Genomic DNA, 13,473 nt, shown 5'->3' on the forward strand with positions numbered 1-13,473 from the left:
GAACCACAACTCAATCTCGACTTAGAGTTTTTTGAAAAACTAGTTTTCTCCTCATCGTGTGTTTCCAACGGCTATAAGGAAATGATATCTGGGATGCCCCGCGAAAATCCTTGCCCTTTTGCTATTTTTTTTGTTGTAAAGCTTTACTGACTGCTAATGTTCCCTAACAACCGAGTTCGCCATCTGGAGCCAAGTCATCGTATAGCATAGCATGCTAAGAAGGTTCCATACCCTTAAGGGCACCGAGCATGTTCATCAAGCACGATCATATGAAGTTTAAGAACAACATCAATGAATTTAAGAATAATAAAAGATGAAAGAGGGATTAAAGTTGAATCTTCAATCTTGACTTTGAATCTTCAAGTTTTTCACATTCATCTTCCTTCTTGCCCCCCAAAAACTAGGTGAGAGAATTTGTATACTTGTATTGCATTTTGATGATTTGTCAACCCCTTCTGATGTTAAAGACATGTAGCCAGTAGCATGTATAGGAGAAGATTTTAGATCACGAAAAGTCGTGTCAAAACTCCTCGTATTGCCCTTGGGGTCGTGCAAGTCAAGTAAAATTCGGATTTTGTCACCATAATTGTCGTGTTACAATATATTGCAAAACATAACAATTTTTAATTATTTAAGAAAGAACAAAAAAGGAAATAAAATTGCAGAAATATTTGAATCGCTAAAAGGAGAATAAATTTGCAAACCGAGGTCTACGTATCATACAGTATTGTCTTTAAAACAGATTCGCTTCCTCAATGTATATGCTCGAGATTTTGTTTCGATCGTCTATCTTCTAAGATACAATATTCAAGGTTCAAAGTGTTAATTCGGTCTATGATTGGCACCACCTGCACTCCCACATTGAGAAAGCATCTATGTTACACATGATTACACTCTTTCAAAGTATACTCGTGTATAAAGTAATCTTTACATGCTAAACTTTATGTGGAACAAACTTAATTAATTTTTCCTCAAACACAAACATTTTCCAATTCATTGATTTTGAACTTCAATTTCACATTTACCCGAGCATCATTTTTAGCAAATAAATACTTCCTCTGTCTCATTTATATAGATTGACTTTCCTTATTTTCTAATCTCAATTATATAGCCATATTTCTTTATTTACAATCTTATTTATTCAACTATTTGGTATGGTCTAATATCGTGTGCCAAACATGCACTAAAGATCATTAAAAACTCAGGCATTACTAAATTACAAATTACAAATCTCTGTCAAGTCTAAATAAGTGTTGGCTGCTACTGAACTGAACTATAACGTGGAAGAAATGTATAACTAATTTACGCAGGAGACATACAACGTCCAACGATGCTAACTCCGCATCCTTTTCCTTTGACGACCCTCTTCACTTAATTCCTGCAAATAAAACTAGAGAAGGGACAATAGTTAATAGAACTCATGCAACATATCCAACATAATGATCAGTGGCCGTGAATGCTCATCATGCAAATACATTTTGTACAACATAATTCATCAGAGAGTTGTAAATCAAACTTAAGAGCATCTCCTAGAGACATTTTAAACATAAAATACTTTCTATTTTAGAGAGTCAACCTTGAAAATATGTTCCAAGAGACTCCTTAAATTAACATTTTAAATTAGAGAGTGGATTTGGCTCTCCATTATTAAATGCAATAAAAGTATTTCAGTTTTCAATGAAGGAAAATAATATAATAATTTCGAGAGAAGCAAGTGAAAATAGAAGTCTCTCGGAGATAAGTAGCTTCTTGATGATACAAACAACTGCTGAAGTTCTGGGCATTCAAACTAGCATTTCCGTGATAGGCTTACATTATTTTCATCTATGCTACCTGTTCAACGAGTACAGAATTCAGGCAAAGTGCAGTGCATATTTTACTTAAAATGAACTAGGAATCAGCTTACAAAACTTGCAATCAGAATTATCCAAATAAAAGAATACACAAGGACTATTCATGTATATCTGAAAACTAGTTACAAGAAAAAGAAGCCAGATACTGTTATCAATGCTGCTACAAGCAAGATATAAACTCATATCAATAATTTAAGACAGCTTACCTCTTCATCTTTTGTAAAATGTTCAGTTGGAGCATTAGACTCAGACCTGCATTTAGCGTGTACTATAGGACCTAGCTGTGACCTGTCCATCCCTGCAGTTGATCCGGCTTGTGAATTCATATAGACAGCCCCCCTATACATCCATTCATCCATTTCATCACTATAGAAATCGTCAAAAGGCTCTCCACACAATGCACAAGCATTCTGATCCTCATCAGCAGGAACAGCCATTTCTTCATCTTCTTTCATTTCCACATCATCAGCCGGTAAAAACCCTGGAACTGCTTCAGTCCCCACTGCTTCGGCCCCACTGAGCCACATACTGACACTGACAAACCACTTGGGAGAAGGCTTCAGCTTACGGGTTCTTAAAGTCCGGTTCTTGTTGACATGCCAATCCATATGTTTGCTATGCTCTTCTTGGCTTTTGAATCGAAGGCCACATGTTTTGCATTGTCTGGGAAGATCAGTGTATAGAGCAGTTATGGCAGACTCATGACGCACCTTAAGAAGGTCTTGATCAAACTCCACTCCCACAGAATCCTATTAATTATATCAGAAGGCTGTGACAATCTTTTATCGATAAAACTTTTAACTCAAAAAAGCAAATCCCATTCAAAAGACCTAAATGCATACCTGTTTTGTCAATGATATCAAACCTTGCGCTACGAGAGAACTAATTAAACCAGAAAGTGCACCCTGTGCTGGAGGGTTAGGGGCAACTTGAACATTATTTCCAGGGGGTATTGATTGAGTTGTGCCATGTGGTGGTCCCCTGGGTAAAGATGGAATAGCTGTCCCTGGTAAATGGAATGATGTGTTTGGGGCATTGATGATAGGCAAAGATGATTGCACAACCGGATCTAGATTAGACAAGGCTATACCAATAGGAGGACCACGTCCTTGTGCAGCGTATCCATTATTTCTAGGTGGTAGTAGATGTGGATGAACTACTGGTCGGGAGAACTGACTGGGAGCTCGAGGCAAGTTGCTTATTGACATGCCAGTTTTGTCCAGATGCTGCTCATAAGGAATTGACTTGCTGATATTGACACTAATAGGAAATTGACTCCTGATGTGCATTTCTGGAGGAAGAGCAGAATGCGAAGGCAATGGGTATGAATTCTGTAACCTTGCAGGATGCCATACCTTTGTTAACCCAGATGCATCAGCTGATCGAATCTCAGGAGCTAAAGAGTCAACAACAGAGTGCGACCCAAAAAACTGTCCATCTACACTAGAGAAATTTCCAATTGTAGGCGGCTTTTGCTCATCAGCTGTGGAAAAGGCTCCAATTCCTGAATGCAAACTACCTTCTTTGGCATTCAAATAATGTTGCGAAGGTTGATATGGTAAATTCCATGATTCTTGGATATAACTAGAAGCAGCTATCTGATTTGAGGCCCTGTGTGAACCAGTAATCTTACTAATTCCTCCATGGCTAGACTGCAAAAAGAAGCAAAAGGAAAATAATTATAATAATAAAAATAGACCTTCATGTTACAAAAGAAGACAAGAAAGAATAAAATACTTCAACAGAACATGTGCCAGGGCTCCTGAATCCAATCAAGTCAGGGTGTGGGAGAATATACATGTATCATGTACGTCGAGGTCATAACATCAACCACGAACATTAAGCCCTTGTTTGGTGGCCTTTATTTCAAAAATAGTATATTTTGAATAGTATTTTTAGAGTGTGTGGTTAAAAAGTAAAGAAAGTTTTTGGGTTTACTTGTAGAATATTTTATTGTGTGAATGTGTGGTTGAAAATGAATATGAGAAATAATTTAATTAAAGTAATTTAGAATGGAATCAAACAGGGGCTGAATATATAAAATAAATTGCACTGTGTTATAGTAGGAAAGAGGAGAGTAGCCAGATTGAGCTGTGCAAAGAGAAAGCTTGTGATCAGATGAATAAAAGTTCACAAAGCAATATTGAACTTCTCAGATCCATGAAATTAACAGAAGAGACAAGTGGGCAGCAAACGATAACATGGTACTTAAAATCTTTACAGAACAAGCACAAAGCCTCTTCAGGAAAATAATAATAATAATAATAAATAAAATAAAATAATATATATATTTGAATTGAATACCATAAGAAAAAATAGGTTGATTAAGATAAGTAACCATACACTGACAGGACGAACACCCTCAAAAATGGAAGAATCAGAAGTGGAAGAAAATTGCGCACTTAACGAGTTGCTTCTGAAATTAGTCACCAAAGACGCAGCACGTTGTGTAGCAAACCTGTCCTTGCTCTGGGGTGCTAAAGTTGGACTCATATCTTCCCAATCAAATTCCTCCTCTTCAGTATTTTGCCATGTCCTGGAAGCTGTTGTTTGGTCAAAACCATTTATGCCCATTTGCTCAACCTTTATATGTTTAAGGTTCAATTTTTTCTCCCTGTGATCAATTCCATAAGCATCAATCAAGGCTCTAGGTCCTTGAAGATCAACTCCTTTATTAAGTACAGCTGGATTTTTAAGACGTTGACCAGATTCGCCATGCCAATTTTTTGCTCGCAGTTTATTTGTCTCCTCTTCTTTGCCCGTCACTCTGTTAAGCCCATATTCAAATCTAGAATTAGATGGTGAGGCCGTTTCAGCAACCCTTCGATAACTGTCCACACCAAATGCATCAAGTGATTGGTGCGATGGCGAAGTTGTACGGCCTGGGCATGCCCGACCAGATGAGCTTAAACCTTTGGCTCCAACCTGCAAATTGAACACCACAGTAAACTCAGAAGACAAAATGATCATATCCAGTGACAGGTTCCTAAAAAGACTATTCAACACTAGAATACCTCTACAGGTGATGCATTTTAAGATGGTCACAAATGTAAAAAAAAAATCTCAAAGAAAGAAATAATTGATTAAGTTCCCATCAGGTGCAATGAACCTCCTTCAATGAGGATTGGCAAAAATTTCAAGTGAAGGCATGGGGCACGCTGGAACAAGCTTAAACCAACAAATAATGGAAGAGACTGAAAGAACAAAGGGACATTAGGAGAGATCAAAGCAAATACTAGAAATATGGTTCTTTAGACTTAAATCTCAAACAAACAAAACTTTTCTATACTAAAGCAAATAAAGTTCTTTAATTGATATTTTCGCAAGATCAATATGGCCTATATATATATATATGGGGAAGCACCAGCTCCTGTAGCCGTTCCATATCATAAATAGCATATACTGTTTTACAGGATAGTATAGGATCCTCACAGGCTTCCTACGTACATTTTAATAAATTGATGTACTCAAAGCTTACTGTGTCTATAGTTGAATGACCAATCTGATGCCGTGCTTCCAAGTATTCAGGATTTACGTGTATGCCATGTGTTGGGCGTGGAGATTCTGAAGCTTTCGAGGGAGCCAAACCAGGTTGTTGATTATTTATACCAGGGGAAAATTGCAACTGCGCCTCAATCATGCGAAGTACTGATGATGGGAACACTGTCGACCAGGTACCAAAAAGGTGGCGCATAGCAGGACGCATGCTATGGTGGACTTGCATGTAGGCCTCGCAGAAGACCTTGGCAGCGAAAAGAAAATGAGAAGTCAAAGTATATTAAATTACAGGAACTAATGACACTTATGACAATGTGTGCACTGAACGAAGTTAACTTATTTACCTCGGGCAAGCGTGCAGAGAAGTGTCTAACATAATCCCTGCCTATATTCTTCACAATACTATCCAAAAGATACAGCGAAGGTAATTTTTGCTCAACTGGAACCTGAAAAAGACAAACATCAGGAAATGAAGCACAAAACATCCAATGGAAAATAGATGTCCCTCTAGAATATTTGGCAAGAGGAAGTACGAGTTATGATAGAGCAGTAGATACAACAAACAACCTGGTGAAGATTTTTGACTACAATATAAATATATTTTTATCTATTAAGATTGAAAAGATCCACATACTGACTGAGTAAAATGAATGATAAACCTACACTATTTATCAACAAAAATATAAGCAAACTAAACAAAGGCTACAGCCTACAGGTAGTAAAGTTCATCTATGTATCCTTAGATAAAACATCGGGTCATTATTGAAGCAGATTGCTGGTCATTCATGAAAGTTCTGGACAGAAGTTATAAACAATTAGCAGTGATGAGTGTTATCCAACTCATTCAGATGCTTAGCAACAATTGAACCTTAAGATCAGATTTGCAGCCTTATATATCCGTGGCCAATAGACAAACAAGAATGAATATTAAATTGATGCATATAGATTACACTCGAACTCAGAAGTGTTAAGAACCTTAATACTAAAATTTGCACATCGAAACTTGAATTACTGTAAAAGAAAAAAAAAGGACCCTGAGATGCATTTTACACAATTTAAGTGATATTAGTGGAACACAGATTCTAGCTATAAAATATTACTTAAGACTTTTTGTTATAATTTCGGTCATAAACTTTCAAAAGTGCCCAGAATTGTCAGGAGAATAAGGTTACAGGAACTCTTCAAAGGGATATCAAAAGAATAACACCACGTAGAGCTCTGATCTTCAGCAGCACTCTTGTAGTATTCTTTTCTTTCAATTCAGCAAGAAAAATCAAGAACCATGTATCTATTTATACGTGTTCTTGCCAACATTAGCATAAATACACAATGCATTGGGAATTTTCTGCACATATTTGATTCCCTCTATAATTTAAAGTGAATAATACAGACATCTTGGAGAATGCTGAAGCTTCTAACCACTCAAATCGCAAAATCTTTTTTTTATGTTATTAAGCAAGTTTGGTTGCATTAGCAGCTTAAAATTGGCGGTTTTAAAAATCAAATATAGAGATCGATTGCAAAGTCCCCAATTTGAATTCAATATCCCTAATCCGAGAATATGTTGTGATAGTTCTTTTTGCCTTCACTGTTAAATCAACACACTCATAGTATAAATAAACTCAAAAACCAAAAATAAAAAATAAAAGATAAAAGATAAAAAAAGAAAGAAAGAAGAGAGTAAAATTTCAATCTTTATGCACTTTGAACACTACAATTCAAAACTTCTACACCCAATACAACTGAGACGATTGAATGAACAATTACAAACCCTACACAACTTGTTGAGATTTCCAAAAATACCCTCGATGCTATACCTCAATAATCCGATCGCAAATAGCATTAGCTATGCCCTTGGCATGCGCTCTCTGCTGTCCAGCAATCATCGTCAGATCGGTAATTATAGGCTTCGAATTCAAAGTGAGTTCCGACAGAACAATCTCGTAAAGCCGCACAATTTCCTCGGTACCCAAGTTCGTATCAGAGTCATGGCCTCCATTATTGAAAACGCTAAATTCCGCCTCTCTCTCCTTCAACATGCCCCTGAACCGATCGATGATTAACGGGGGTGGCGGCTTAAGCGACGCGACGTCGTTCGCCATTGCAGACTTGGTGAACGCGCCGGTCTTGAGAGGCGTAGAGTTCTCGAATCTTGAAACGCCGCCGTTCATTATCGGCAATCGGCTTTTGATTCGAGTTAATTGGGACGGCGAATACAGTTAGGGTTTCGAACCACTAGCTGCGACTGACAACCGGACGGAAAGAGGGATTTCACGGGTGGCGGAGTGAAATTGGGAATCTGTGCTCACAGAAAATAAGATTGTAACGTACGAAAACTAGTCTAATTAAGGAAAATTGAACGGTTGAGCCTTAGAGACAACAGTATTTAAAAATAACCTTTTTATTTTAATATATTTTTCATATTTATTAAAAATAATATGGTCTAATTAAAATATATGTGTATTTCCATTTTATGGATAATGCTCCATCTTACACTATTTTACGTTTAAGTGATTAATTTAATAATTCATTTTTTTTTCAAACTCATTTTCAACCAAATATTCTCTTAATAAAATATTTTTATACGTAAATTTAAAACATTTTCTTACTTTTCAACCATACATTCTTAAAAAAAATATAATCATTAATTCAACCCAAACGAGGGAACATACTTGATTAAAATAAATGCTTTGCACCCGAATTTCAATTTATGACTTAAGTAACAATAACAAGTTAATCTCCAACCTTTCATTAAACATTTCAATCTCAAGTCTCAAGGTCTTTAAGCATGCCTAGTTTATAGGTTCTGTCCGTTAGAAAATCGTTTTTATGTTGTTCTAAGTGAAAATACGATTATATATTACTAATAAATAAATAAAATTGAAGTCATATTAAAAATGAGAGGAAATTTGGGGTAGAGAAGGGGATGCAGATTTTTGTCTTTATTTTTTAAGTCGTATTTAACTTATTTTTTGATTCTCCTTTTTCTTTCTTTCTATTTTCTCATTCATTTAGTCTTTATTAACATTCTTTGTATTGCCGATGGAGTCTCCGAGGACTGCTTTGTTGATCCTCGTGAAGTATATGAAAACCAATTTTCCTGGATGTTCTAGCCAAGATTAGATGTGCAAATACAGGTTATCGATCATTGATGAACTTGACTCTCTCCGTAGTAAAAAAGTCGACGCAAAGCCATCAAATCTTCTGGTCGCACAGGGAGGTACAAGTCAAAAACCCCAATTTCAGAGTTAGCAAGATCAAGAAAATGTTGCATTGGGTATATGTGTACTTGCGCATATACGAGCCTAGACGAGATAAAATGTTGCTCGTATCATGATCAGAACAAACTATGTAAACCATGTACAACCTTAAAGGGGATCTCTACCGCAGTAGTACAACACTGAACCAACTCAAATAATTATGCCTGTAACTGAAACACTGTTTAAAATGACAAAGAATGTTAGAGCACAAACTCTTCATCTAAGAGTTTTAAGATTGTAATATAAAACATTCTACGGAAGTTGGGTACTAGAATTGGCTCAAAAATTGCCAAATCACTTAAAAGAAGAAAAAAACACTTTACTTCGTTGAGTTCATCTCTCATTCAAAGTAAAGATCATTGAACAGTGAGAAAACTACGTCAAAATTACACAACTCATATCACTAGAGAACATCTTGCCCATCAACAACTCAGTAATCCCAACGGAGAAACGGGGTATACATTCTCCCAAATGCTTGGCACGTTCTCATGGGCATGAAAGGGTAACTAGGCAAAATCGGCAAACTTGACAATAAATCAATGTTGCAGTGCAAATGCTACTTTCATGTTTTTGGGGAGAAAGTGCAAAATATCAGGAACAGAGGAGAAAACTGACCGATATTCAACAGAAACAATTCATACCCTCCAACTTTATCACGAAGACCAAGCGATTTCAAGAAAGATAAGTAAAACTTGCAAATTATCGACTCAAATAATGAGATATCCGAGGCCTTAAGGCTAGAATTCATTCCTATGATTATATATTAGTCTGAATATTTCTCAACATGCTAAATTAAAGACATAACAACTAGGACAACAAGATGCAGAAAAAGGGTCGATTTTTAAACACTGCCAAAATTAACCTGGGAGAAGACATTAAATGACAGCTAAATAATCATAAACATGGAAGGTATACAGTTACCAACAAATATTAAGTTATACTGAATAATGAATATGTTCCAATGTTTCTTCAACACAATTAATTTCCATAACAGAAGACAGCATTTTACAGATGAAACAGAGATATTGATCACATTAGCAAAAATCCCACCTTCTCAAGCATATGAGAAGTAGAAGAGCAATAAATATCCTTCCAAATTGCTAGATCCCATTGAGTTCCAACTAAATGCAAAATTCAGAAATTTTTGGAATTTGTTAACAGAAACAAATGTACCCATTTATTTACAACCTTACTGAGAACCAAGAACTAAGTCTCAGCAGTGGGCAACACCACTATAGAAGAGTTCTAAGACAATTCTAATTCGAAGTGTAGCTGGTTGAGAACCTTGAATTAAGTCCCTGCAGTAGGCAATGCAGCCATAAAAGAGTTGTAAGATGATTCCAAGTCAAAGTGCAGCTGCCGAGCTTGCTGCTCAGTCAGCTCATCAGCAGCGCCCATTTTCGAGAGCCTAGCGATCCATTCCCTCATCTTCATCTTCCCTTCAAAATCAGGAGGCAATATGGTGAGCTTATTGAGGGAAGCCGACAAATCAGACAACAATGGATGAACCTGATCAACAGCAACCATGTTCAATTTTAACGAGTCCATAGCCGTGATAAAATTTTGCACACATTCAGCCACACTGGAGGCAGAGGAGGTAGCCGACATGGCTGCAGCCACTCGATGCTCAATTGTGGCTGGAACCCCAGACGTGACAAGGCGGTTTAGAGCAGCCGGGCAATCCATCTTATAAGTTTCATGAAACCGCTCAATACTCGGGACAATATCTTTCAATGTGGAAGACAGGGTTTTGAAATGGGCAATTAGTTTCTGGCATTCAGTTTCATACTCTATAGACGAAATAATATCACGAACATAAGCCTTCTCGAGTTTCTCTGTGGCCTTTATAATCGCAAAAAGGTCAGCAAAACTATCATACATCTCTCTTTCGCGCTTGTCATTCCATAGCTTAACCTCCATTTTTATAAACCTAAGTTCTAAAAAAATGGGATTGGAGAAGAGAACGGGTCACGCGCAAAGAGAATCAAATCTTTCTTACTGGACTACAATCAAAACATGAAATTTATCAGATCCAAAACATTGACACTACATGTAGGTCTCTCTTTACAGAAATATAACAAGATAAATATAACTCTGATGTGAGCAAAATTGCGATAACTGCTTCAAGAATCTTTATCAAAGACAATAATTAGAACGTAATTTAGATAATCTCATAATATGAAATCGCAACAATATCAAAATCCTAAGGACACATAGATCCATACTAGCTTGATCATAACCCAAGATCTTGAATAGAAATGAGCATTTTTTTTCTTTGAAAAAACCACCAAGGAATCCCTGAGTCGAAAAGGCCTTAGCTTCATTTATTTGAATCAAGCTATAATAAACTTTATTTCAAGATTTATACAATACAAAACCAGTCACATATACAGATAAACGCGTAAAGAATATAAGACCCACCTCAAAAGATCGATTTCATTATCAACCAAGAAAATCAATCAAATGAACAAAATCTTAAATACACGTAAAGGGGCGAGTATATCAACGAAAATTGCTTACGGAGAATGACTGACGCGTCTTTGAATTATGGAAAGAGTGTTGCAGAGGCCAGAGAGAGAGCAGGTTGTGGACAGAGGTTGCGTAAGGGGTTGAATCGAGAAATTATTTTCATAATAAATAATTGAGCTGGCCTTTATTTATAATTTTATATTCAAGAAAAATGGAATTTGAGGAAAGAAATTTGCTCTGGTATACTTCTTTAAAATTTACTTTTTAAATTTATTTTAAAAATCAGGAAAATAATTTTACATTTGTCATTTAAAATTTCTTATTTTTAATGATTGATTCTTTAAAAATTATATCTTATAAAACATATTCTTAAAAATGAACTTAGACGGTGGCTTATATTTTTAGCTTCCAAATAGAAAAATTATGCAAGCAAGAAATACGTATTTAAGATATAGGTGTAAATAAGCAAGAGGAGTTTCGAAGATCTATATTTACCTAACATTATTTGAGGGTTACGGCACTTTATAATTTTATCTATAATATATTAAAATGAGAATTATCCTTTGGACGATTTTAACAATCTACAATTCAATTATTTAATAGTACCTCACTTTTTGTTTTTCGATATATAATAAATATTACAAAATTATTGTCATTTGTGAAATTTGTGTTATTAATTCTCAATTAATTAACATTCACATAAATTTAGATTCGATGAATTTTCGTTTGATGAATTTTGAATTACATGAATCTAGAGTTATTATAGATGAATTTATTCATATTCATGTATTTGAAAATTTTAACGGAAGTTTAAATTTATGTATTAACAATTAATTTTATTATTAAATATAATATAAAAAGATTGCTCATTTATAGTATTTCATCGTTACAAAAAATTTGAATTTTAGAAATTGAGTTTTGAGAGTTCAATTTTCTTTTTTTAAATTTTTGTGCTAAATTTTATTTTCTTTAATTTGTTCGAGACTCATCAAATCCTCCAACAAATTGATATGAAATATTACTTTTACATTACTTATAAAATGTTTTAAAATAATGTGTAATGTACGTTCAACTTTGACTAGTTAGTACAGGTGTGCCTAATCTTTCTTTCTTTCTTTCTCTTTTTTATAAATACAAAAATCAACTAAACTTCAAAGCATTATTTCCCCATTTGGCCCTCGTTAAGTTAGCCCTTGTTTGAGGCCCCTTTTTTAAGTGAAATGATGCATTTTTAAATGTGATTGATGGAAAATGTGTGGTTAAAAATTAAAGAAAAATTTTGAATTTACGTGTAACATTATTTTATTGAAAAATGAATTTATAGAAGAATGAGAATCAAACAAGGGCTAAATTTCATTTCTCTTTCTTATTTTCAATCACACAATCTTCCATAAAATAATATTACACATAAAAAAAAAATTATTCCTTTTTCAACTACTCATTTTTTAAAATAACATTATTCCACCCATTTTTATTTAGAAAAATAGGGCCGAACGGGGGCTTAAAAAGTGTCCGATTGATTCATGATACGCTTGGTCACGAATCAACTAGGGTTGTGCTCTTCACATGTCAAGTTGTTTGTGCTTTTCTTGCTCCTTTATTTAAGAATGGATCAATTTTTTTTTGTAGGTCATTGAAGAAGCTTGTTTGAGCCACATTTTTTGCCCAAAATACATTTTAGAATAGAATTTTGATGGAGAATGTATGATTAAAAAATTTTTAAAAATTGAATTTATATATAATATTATTTTATTGAAAAATATGTGGTAAAAAATAAGGGAGAAAAATATATTTTAAAAATAATGAGGACCAAACAAGGACTCGTATCGTTCTAAACTTTTCTCTAATTTTTTTGATCGTTTAGTTTATTTCAGACTCGTTCCTAAACCTTACAAAATATTTCATTCTTTTTATACCACTAGCATCTATTTTTAACTAAAAATCTTAGAGTAATTGGCACGAAACGTCTCACCTTTCAAGTTTATTGTGAAAAAATCCCTACCTTTCATTTTTTGGCATTTTCGCCATTACCTTCCACATTTCTTTGCGCTAATCGTCCTTTTCACCATTTTTTAACGTAAAATGACCAAAATACCCTCCCATTTAAATAAAACAAAAAAATTAATTACAGTCTTACTCATAAAATGTTTTAAAAAGTGCAAGTTCAAATAATTATTAAAAAACCTAATAGCACAAAATGTCCCTACGTTTGGTCTATAGTGTGCAAAATGTTCCTAAGTTTCAAATTGGTGAAAATGATGTTTTCCTCAACGAAACATGAAAATAGGGATGAAAACACAAAAAATTGAAATGTATGAACATTTTCCGTAAGAACTGTTAAACGTAGGGATTTTTTTGTTATTAGACCTTATTAAAATATTAAAAAAAAAAAA

The 13,473-nt window shown here is 34.6% G+C and overlaps 2 protein-coding genes across 5 annotated transcripts; both read right to left on the bottom strand.

Moving 5' to 3' along the window:
• Positions 1-1,179: 1,179 nt before the first annotated feature.
• LOC111384097 (polyadenylation and cleavage factor homolog 4-like) lies at positions 1,180-7,699 on the bottom strand. Of its 2 annotated transcripts, none has more exons than XM_023008334.1 (7): positions 7,169-7,699; positions 5,696-5,797; positions 5,332-5,595; positions 4,197-4,778; positions 2,696-3,505; positions 2,060-2,602; positions 1,180-1,378 (listed from the first exon to the last, which is right to left on the bottom strand). In XM_023008334.1, the coding sequence occupies exons 1-7, from the start codon at positions 7,520-7,522 to the stop codon at positions 1,334-1,336; spliced, it is 2,700 nt and encodes an 899-aa protein (XP_022864102.1). In that variant the 5' UTR covers positions 7,523-7,699; the 3' UTR covers positions 1,180-1,333. The 2 variants fall into 2 exon arrangements, with proteins under 2 accessions (XP_022864102.1, XP_022864101.1); XM_023008333.1 differs by having other exon boundaries at positions 1,180-1,390; positions 7,169-7,698.
• A 1,824-nt stretch (positions 7,700-9,523) lies between these two features.
• Positions 9,524-11,244, bottom strand: LOC111384090 (vacuolar protein sorting-associated protein 28 homolog 1-like). 3 transcript variants are annotated; one of them, XM_023008317.1, is made up of 2 exons: positions 11,132-11,244; positions 9,524-10,609 (listed from the first exon to the last, which is right to left on the bottom strand). In XM_023008317.1, the coding sequence occupies exon 2, from the start codon at positions 10,529-10,531 to the stop codon at positions 9,902-9,904; it is 630 nt and encodes a 209-aa protein (XP_022864085.1). In that variant the 5' UTR covers positions 10,532-10,609; positions 11,132-11,244; the 3' UTR covers positions 9,524-9,901. The 3 variants fall into 3 exon arrangements, with proteins under 3 accessions (XP_022864085.1, XP_022864083.1, XP_022864084.1); XM_023008315.1 differs by having other exon boundaries at positions 9,524-10,614; XM_023008316.1 differs by having other exon boundaries at positions 9,524-10,614; positions 11,033-11,244.
• Between the last annotated feature and the right edge of the window lie 2,229 nt (positions 11,245-13,473).

This window comes from Olea europaea, unplaced genomic scaffold (assembly GCF_002742605.1).
Source record: "Olea europaea var. sylvestris unplaced genomic scaffold, O_europaea_v1 scaffold2841, whole genome shotgun sequence".
NCBI classification, from domain to species: Eukaryota; Viridiplantae; Streptophyta; class Magnoliopsida; order Lamiales; family Oleaceae; genus Olea; species Olea europaea.

Coding starts and splice junctions, on each gene's coding strand:
- LOC111384097 (XM_023008333.1), bottom strand. CDS start 7,522: ATGAACGGCGGCGTTTCAAGATTCGAGAACTCTACGCCTCTCAAGACC. Junction 5,798..7,168: donor TTTGCGATCGGATTATTGAG/GTATAGCATCGA, acceptor TGTCTTTTTCAG/GTTCCAGTTGAGCAAAAATT. Junction 5,596..5,695: donor TCTCTGCACGCTTGCCCGAG/GTAAATAAGTTA, acceptor TTCGCTGCCAAG/GTCTTCTGCGAGGCCTACAT.
- LOC111384090 (XM_023008317.1), bottom strand. CDS start 10,531: ATGGAGGTTAAGCTATGGAATGACAAGCGCGAAAGAGAGATGTATGAT.